The sequence below is a fragment of the Lolium perenne genome, chromosome 5 (genome assembly GCF_019359855.2).
Source record: "Lolium perenne isolate Kyuss_39 chromosome 5, Kyuss_2.0, whole genome shotgun sequence".
In the NCBI taxonomy this organism is placed as follows: domain Eukaryota; kingdom Viridiplantae; phylum Streptophyta; class Magnoliopsida; order Poales; family Poaceae; genus Lolium; species Lolium perenne.
The window spans coordinates 218,922,915-218,931,514 of NC_067248.2; the positions used below are offsets into that span (position 1 = coordinate 218,922,915).

Below are 8,600 nucleotides of genomic sequence, written 5' to 3' on the forward strand. Positions count from 1 at the left end.
CTCCAGCGCCACTGCCCAGAAGGCTTTTGCATGGTCACATACTCACATTGTAAGAGAGCCTGATAAAGAGATTTATCATCATGACCACACAATGGGCAGAAGCGCTGTCTCCATAACGTGCCTTCGTTTCAGTTCATTGAACCTTGGCGACAATCCCTTCAAGGCTCGCTACCAAAATATGCTTATCTTCGGCATTACATTCAGCTTCCACAGGGTTTTCCACATCTCCTTTCGTCTTGACAATGACCCTGGTACATCTAAGCACTGTCACTTGTCAAGCTGTTGCATGTACACTAAATTGACTGAAACAATCTCGATCTCTTGCAAGTACAAGCCCAGAAATCATCACCACCATTTCTTGGACAATGCATTTGGAGTATTAAAGCAGCATCAGGAGCCATGAACCTCTGTTGCACAAAATGTGCATTCCACCTGTATTTCCATCAATCAAATCTGCACTCCCTAACTATGGTTGCAATGCTTGGGTAGTTGGATACTGAAAGTACTAGCCAAACAAGGAGGTACATATCATGGAAAAAAAAACTAGGAGCATCATCAATAGAAAAAATAAAGAACATCATCATGTAAAAACATAAGGCATATCATCATGTCAAAAGACAAGGCACGTAATAAATTGCTCATAAACAGATATATCAGTACGGATAATGTCATCACAACGAAACAACTCACTTGGTGTCCCTCTAAACACACAACTCTCACTTGGTAACCTCTGCAGACCCACTATCTTCTACAATCATAGTATCTAATGCAACACATTCACCCAAGCTTCATTTTCTTAACGCTTTCCTGGTTTGCGGACTGGAAATTCTTGCCCTCAAACTCATTGATCTGGTCCATTATGAGTGTGTCAATGATATCAACCATGAAGAGGACCTCGTACCCCATCGTCTTCAGCGTGCATGATTTTATTTCTATTTGTTTGGTTGTATGATAATTTAAGTACTACTCCCTCCGGACTGATTTAATTGACGCAAGTAAACGTATGTGGTGTGCTGTGCTATAGCTAGCAGTTGCGTCGATTAAAACCGACCTGAGGGAGTATTTGTTTGTTTGGTTGTATGAATAATTTAAGTACTATTTGTTTGATTGATTGTATGAATAATTTAAGTACTGTTTGTTTGATTGCATGAATAATTTAATTATGTGATTGTATGAATAAAATGGGATTGATATGTTGTTTCAAAATATTGGGAGGCGTCGTTTGGGAGGCGCCGATGTGGGAACAGTGTCCCCAAATAGAGGATGCACTGCCGACGCCCCCATACAGCATTGCCGGCGTCCTTTGCCGGCGACTATTTGGGGGGCGCCCGTGGAGATGCTCTTAGCGCTATGTTTTATGGCTTTAGTAACCCTGGAATAGTTTGTGCTTTTGCTGATGTATGTATGATTCTAGTATGTAAGGCATACCCAAAGTCTGCTTGTGCTGAACATATGCCCATCTTCAGTTTTATCTTATCTTGGCAACACATGTATAGCGGCAACCAATATGCGGCTCACCGCAGGGGCGCTAGAAATTAAACATGTCCAACATCAATTGTCAGAAACATGGCAGAAACTGCAGGGTTCCACAACTGTCAGTTCGACATTACAGGGTACTTGCGGCTTTATGTATTTTCTGATAGCAACAAGTGCTTCCTGGGCTTCACGGACAGCAAATGTCTCCATGGGGAAGCACCGGCCGCTTCTACTCGAGGAACACCTATAGTAACCGTGTGTGGTGTCCAACGTTAGGCGCTCAAGTGAAGATACATGCTGAAGCATACGACAGGTTAGCTCAATCAAGCTCTCGGCAATGCAAAATCTATGGATCGTCACATTCCTGAGGCTTCCATGGTGAAATTCTTGCATACGCGTCAAATGTGATAACTCACCATCAATCCTACCATAGCTTTTGCTAATCCTCGCCGACTGCATAGGAACAATTCTAATGTCAATTTAGATGCACCATCTAAACAGGAAAATCTGATAGAACTCAAGGGCAATGACAATATCAAAATGTGTCATTAATGTCTCAAAGTGCAGTCAAGATGTGTCATTTTGTCAAAAACAAATCTTAAATTTATATACTCAAAATACCATTAATTAGTAAACTGATGATGTTTTGAACATTGTTACTATCTCAAATATGGAATGTTGTCCATTATCTCATTATAGATTCATTAATATATATTTCCTGAAATTGTGTGCTCCATGGGAAATCCAATGGAACTATATTACCTAGAACATCTAAATGGTTTATTATATCGATCAAAGATGTGAAAGCTCTTAGACACCATGCATTTACAACTTAGCTTTCAATCAAGAATGGAAATCTATGATCTACTAATAAAGACAATAGAGACGACAATCTGAGCCAATTAACAAACAAATTTTTTAGACGAATGATGCACTTGGTTAATCGAATCAATGGCTATATAACAGTGACCTACCCACAAGATAAAAGTCTCCAAGGCAGGAGAAGCGTCAAGAAAATCTAACATACACAAATAATCATATGCTTCCAAGGCCATGGAAAGGGAAATATTCAAGAACTTGAGGTGGTGGAATTTGCCAGGCACCATTTCCGTGCTCACCCGCTGAAGAAAAAGACGCCTCAGATTAGTTGTGCCACCTGATATAACTACATGCTGTTTATACAAATCCAGCAGTTACTGGGTCTGAAGTTTCGGATTATGCATACCTCATGTGGCAATAACGATATGTTAAGGGCTTCAAGACCGGGTGCAATTGATGGAAGCTTGCAGAGACCATAACTTGCAAATGCAGAAGATATTCGGAGTTTTTTCACTTGCGATGAACCATATCCCAGTGAGAGTGAGACATCCACTTGGTCGTTAACTACAAGGTCAACAATGGAGATATTTGGGGCATTGTTCTCGATCACCTGTAGCATTTTACACTCAAACACCTCCAGGGACCTTAGGTGCAGAAGCAGGGAAGGTATCTTCAAGCAGATGATCTCACCACAATAGATGAGTTGCAAATGCCTCAAAGCCAACGAATTCGAAAGAAAGAATCCCAACTCGTCATCACCGATACGCACAGACCGCAAGTGCAATCTCGTCAAGCAACCAAGTCCGGCCATGGGACGGAAACTAGAGTTCGTGAGTGTAAGAAACCTAATCGACTCCCCGCTCTCCCCAGATAAAAGTGAACATGGGAAGTTGTACTCTGTTTTGCAGTAACTGTGCCAAGGCAGCATCACAGTGATTTCTTGGATACCGGGAGCAATAGCTGTTTCAAGAAACCTGTCGACATAACAGCTGTCTAGTGTTTTCCAGTTCCTCGGAAGTTGAAGCTTAAGCGTCTTCACTCCGATGCCTGAATGATTTCGCAAAATACGATCAATAATGCTTATAAGAATAAGTGCTCTTTCATCCTCCGTGCCTTCTTGTCTAATCAAGCCCAGTTCTTTCATGCTGAAGGTGAGGTTAGGATAGTGTCTCCAGGAACTTAGAAACAACCGAGACACGCAGGAAGCACGTGCGGCATCTCGCATCGGCATTAGGGCATGTATATGATGCATGACATCCTGCAGACAATATCATGGGAGTCAGAGTTCGGCATTGGCACCACAAGATGAAAATGGCCGCATCAATGGAGGCCATAACCAACAGGACCAAAAGATGCACAGCTGCCAAATGGCATGGTTATCTCTCCTCATGAAATTTGTGATCTCATAAACTTTTATCATTCGAAGTAGCGGAGAGCCTCATCACCAGTAGCATTCTAATCTTGTGTTAAAAAATTACTACAGTAGAACATGACTTTGTCAGTAACCAGGATGCATGTGAGAGGGAGGATAATCAAATCATCTCAATAGCATACGCTCCGTGTCGAACAAATGATGTTCCCTTTCCAATGTAAAACGGTAGAATTTTTTTAGGTATGTCAAATGTCTATATTCTTTGTGAATTTATCAAATTCCATGCACAAAACATACGTTTAGTGACTCAGGTGAAAACAAAATGTGCTTAAGAAAAAAAATCTGGACCATGGGTTTCGTTTTTCATGCCCAGGACACGACACATCTTTTTTTCTTGAACTTTGCAGACATACACGAGGCATGAAATTTGTATATTTGTCAAAAAAATCACATGTTTTTAAAATTAGAATGTGTTAAATCACTACTGTTCATCCTAGGAGAGTATACTCCGGGGAATGAAAACACCGCGCCCATAAGATGGTGTTTTCTTCTGCAATAGGATGGGGTAGTTAACTACTGCAAGAAAATAAAATTTTGTGTCATTAAACAATCGAAATAAACATGTTGCTTGCTTGAGTGTGAGTAATTGAAACCCCACTGCCACTATATAGGACCCGAGGATTAATTTCTGGGGATATGCTTGCTGTGGCTTGAAACCTTTAAAGGAAAAGTTTCCTGCTTAGGAGATTTCTGCTATGGCAGGAAGAAGGTGAAATATGAGCTTAAGATGATTCACAGTGGATTGGCATGGCAGTTGAGAGAGCTTTAGGGGCACTTATTTTGGACTTCTAGCCCAGCTTCGAGGTCCCAGGATGCTGAAGATCAAAAGAAGGGATGATTTCTAGATAAGTTTCTTCCTACCCTGAAACCAGGAGGTCTACCGAGAAACTGCGAGTGACCAGTCAGAATTTCCCCTTCTCTTAGTCGTAGACTCGTAATCACGATCAGAATGCCACCGCATCCCTGAAACCATTTTCCTTTGCCTTCCACCCGCGATTCCTTTCGTCTACATCGTGATAGAGCACCCGGCCACCGGAACCACCAGGCAACCACCTGCGATACCCCCCCCCCCCCCCCCCCAAACAAGCCCCGCCGGCGACTACTTTCCCCACGTCCATTCCCCGCCGCCCGAAACCATCCGAGGCCAGATCTGCTCCGTCTGACGACCTCCACTCTCCCCAAGTCAATCTACTCCGCCGGTGCCCCAGGACTGCCCTAGGACCAGGAGCTCCGCCGCCTCGAGCTCCTACTCCACCTCCTCTTGCCGCCCGTGATGAGGAGCTACACCAACCCAACTACCAGGTGTCATCGCCTTGCCCCGTCTGCCCGATAGATGATCGTTGATGCAACGAGATTTTGCAATAATGCAATGAGAATGTTAGGTCGAAATTCACCATGTAGATGTGTTCTATGCTATCCTCTTTATGAAAATCATGTGATATATGATGAATATGGAAGTGAGCAAATCAGTGAGCACATTTGACCATGTTATGCAATCACAAGTTGTATGAAACAAGGCCAAACTACTATGGAGGGGCAGTATAGACTTTTCATAATTCAACCTAAAAAATAAGCCCACAATCATAAGCCGAAAAGAATAGGAGAGACAGTTTCTCAAAGCTTCTTCCAACCGGTATTCATAAGCCGGCTTCTCCATAAGCTTAAGCCCAAAAATAAGTGGCCCTTAGAACAAGTTTGTGCGGGGAAGGGGTCTGAATAACGATCCAGATAAAGCAAAGTGGAAATGGACAAAACATGAGTTTTCACAATGAAATATATGCATTCTCATCTGCGTAGTAAGTGCATTGACAAATCGTTTTTTACAACTCTAAAAAAGCAAAATCTGTTGTTGCTATGGCAAGAAGGTGGAATGTGAGCTTTAGAAGATGGTTAACAGTAGATATGCATGTCAGCTGAGAGAGCTTAAGAACATGTTGATGGGGCAGCTCTGTAAAATGACCCAGATAAAGCAAAGTTCTCTTTCCGTCCCACGAAGATTGTCTGAGATTTGTCAAAATCTAGATGTGTCTAGACACTAAATAGCATCTAGATACATCCAAATTTTAACAAACCTCGGACAATCTTCATGGGATGGAGGGAGTAGAAGTGAACAAAAGGAAGATTTTTACAAATGAAAATATATGTACTCTTATATGTGCAGTAATGACATTTATAGGTCATTTTGAAGGTGTTCCGGAGAATGCCCACCACGCTCCGGAGAAGAAACTATCCTTCATACCACTACGTATTTCGATGTAAAACTTTGACTTATAATTTGACCAACAAAATATAAGTTATATGACACCAAAAACATACTGTTGGAACATCTTTAAAAATTGAATCCAATTGTATACTTTTACTGACATATAAGATATAACTCATATTTTGTAGCTCAAATTATTAGTCAAAGTTTTTACCTTGAAATGCGTGGTGGTCTTATATACAAAACAACCCATGAAGTGTTTTGTAGTTGTGCTGATGCCAGATATGTTTATGTTTTATTTTGGCAAGAGCACAACCCGACCTGGATCTTTCTCTCAGTAGTACCATAGTTCTTAATAATGATCGAGGCATTCAGATCATAGGCATTGCAGCTATAGGGCTAGCTTTTGTTTTCAACCAGGCTAACCTCTTTCAATTAATTGCTCAATGGAAAGATATTGTTCATGAGTAAAAGCAACTGGAAGGTAGAAGGAAAGAAATAAAGAAATTGAGTTGGAGAACCAAGGAGAAACCTGTTGTGATTGAAACATTCAGTATGGGGCAAAAAGCCATCTAGAAGGTAAGGAACATAGCTTGTTTAAGAAATTGATTAACTATCCAGTCAAGCTAATTTGTTATGCAATTCAAGTCTATCTGATTGTTTCTCCGCCGAGGGGAACTGGTTATAAGATAAGATGGTGCCTGGTGGTGCTTGTTGCTGGTTAAGTTTCCTACAAACTTCTGTCGTTTTAGATCACCACCCTTTGAGCACTAGCAGTAGCCTGGTGCCGGGGATTAGTCTTCTTTACTTTCGGCATTCGTATGCTGGGCTTGCTGAACTTTCTGTGGATGTTCCGTTGTCATTTTGGTAGTGAAACCCGGCCTTGATCGTATGAAAAAAAAGAAGGTCTGACTAAGATGAGAAACAGTACTGCAATTCCTTTTTTAGGGGAATATTAAAATTCCCTTAACCGAGTAGAGCTGGAATCTAGATATAATGTACAGTTAGGGCAGCACTTTTAATTAGAGCATGCATAGTGGGATATCATATATAGTATCATGAATTTTATGTATGAAAAAATTTGACGTTTCACTGCAATTAATATGGAGAGAGATCATAGTGGTATCATAACATGTAAAACAAAACAAAAAAAACTTTAAAATAAAATAGATCTTTTGCACAATTTTTGTATTGGAATTTTACAAAACAGTAAATATAAGAAGACTATGATAGTACCATCTGATACCATGCATTATAAAAATAGTATCATACCCATATTATGAATTTCTGATATATAGTACTACTAGCCACTTGCCACTGTGACCTATTATGTGCCAAGTATTTCATACCTCCGAAAGGCTGTTCAAGTGAGAATTGGAACTGGTATCCTCATCATCCTGTTGACAGGACGAGGACTTCCTTCTGGCTGCCGAAGAACCTGGGTCACCTGCAATAATACAGTGACGGTGGGTTATGATTACGAACACAGTACCCTCTGGGCACCGGCCTCTCCGAGCCACCACCAAGATCCAATTCTTTCAGCTTCCGCGAGAGAATCAACAATTTTCAGATCAACAGGTCGCACGATCAAATTCACACCCACGTTCGTAAGGGAATAATAGAACTCCAACTGAACACTGCCTAGGACTCGAGATCAGCCGGTAAACGAGGGAAACCCAGAGGCCGGGAAGGAAGAACTAGCTTACCGGGGGTGTGGGTGGACGTCATGGCCGGCCGGCGCTCCGGTACGTGTGACCCCGTCCTAAGAAGGGCCAAGGCGATCGACCACAGAGGGAAGAGTATCGCGGCGAGGAGCCGCACGCCTTGGCTGCTATTTCCAGATCAAAGCGAGAGACTGCCCTCTATGATCCTCCTTATAATGTACGTACAAAGCATACAAAGTACTGTACTAGTATATACGTTGGTACATCCGTTCTACTCGGATCAGGACTCAGGACTCGGGAGGAGGTTTTCCGTATGCGCAGCGCGACGGGTTTCTTCTTCTTCTTCTTGACATGGCAAAGCGACGGTTTTGGCAAGTCAACTTCTCCCGTTAAATGCGTGATACCGATTCGATGCTGTGTTTGTTCGTGCGCCCTACGAGCGCAATTTCTATTTCTTGCTGCGCACCCTACTCTCTTACAAGTGCTCATTCGTCCCGCTCTTTGGAAAAGATCGCGCGGTTGGGAGGGATGCGACGTAGATGTCCAAAAAAACACTAGTGTAACTTATGGAATTGAACCAGCTCCTGCACATTCCCCTCTCGTATGTTCCCCGCGTCGATGTGCTTGCTCTCCATCCTTAAGAACATCTCCACTAGCGGTCCCCAAATAGACGTCGACAGGTGCGTCGGCATGAGTGTATGGGGGACGTCGGCACGTCCTCCCGAACTAAAATTTTTGTTCCTATTTACGCCATCTACACAATATTTTCAAATAATAGTTCAAACAGTTTTCAAACACATAAATTTATTCATACAATAATTTAACATAGTTTAACACAAATACAAATGGAATTATTCATACATTAATTTCAATTTTAAACCATGCGTTCGCGGCTCCTCTCCTCGCCCACAAATGCACATCTAGATCCGCCTGGAGTTGAGCATAAATGTCTGCATCCTGGATTTCTTCATGCATGTTAAGGAAAACTAGCCGGAGCGCGACGGTG

The 8,600-nt window shown here is 42.1% G+C and overlaps 1 protein-coding gene across 1 annotated transcript; it reads right to left on the reverse strand.

Annotated features, from left to right (window-relative positions):
- Window positions 1–1,461: 1,461 nt before the first annotated feature.
- LOC127301965 (uncharacterized) lies at window positions 1,462–7,878 on the reverse strand. The gene is made up of 5 exons (XM_051332276.2): window positions 7,637–7,878; window positions 7,280–7,377; window positions 2,702–3,553; window positions 2,451–2,597; window positions 1,462–1,929 (listed from the first exon to the last, which is right to left on the reverse strand). The coding sequence occupies exons 1-5, from the start codon at window positions 7,656–7,658 to the stop codon at window positions 1,552–1,554; spliced, it is 1,497 nt and encodes a 498-aa protein (XP_051188236.1). The 5' UTR covers window positions 7,659–7,878; the 3' UTR covers window positions 1,462–1,551.
- Window positions 7,879–8,600: the final 722 nt, after the last annotated feature.

Coding starts and splice junctions, on each gene's coding strand:
- LOC127301965 (XM_051332276.2), bottom strand. CDS start 7,658: ATGACGTCCACCCACACCCCCG. Junction 7,378..7,636: donor GACGTCCACCCACACCCCCG/GTAAGCTAGTTC, acceptor GTATTATTGCAG/GTGACCCAGGTTCTTCGGCA. Junction 2,598..2,701: donor TATCGTTATTGCCACATGAG/GTATGCATAATC, acceptor CTTTTTCTTCAG/CGGGTGAGCACGGAAATGGT.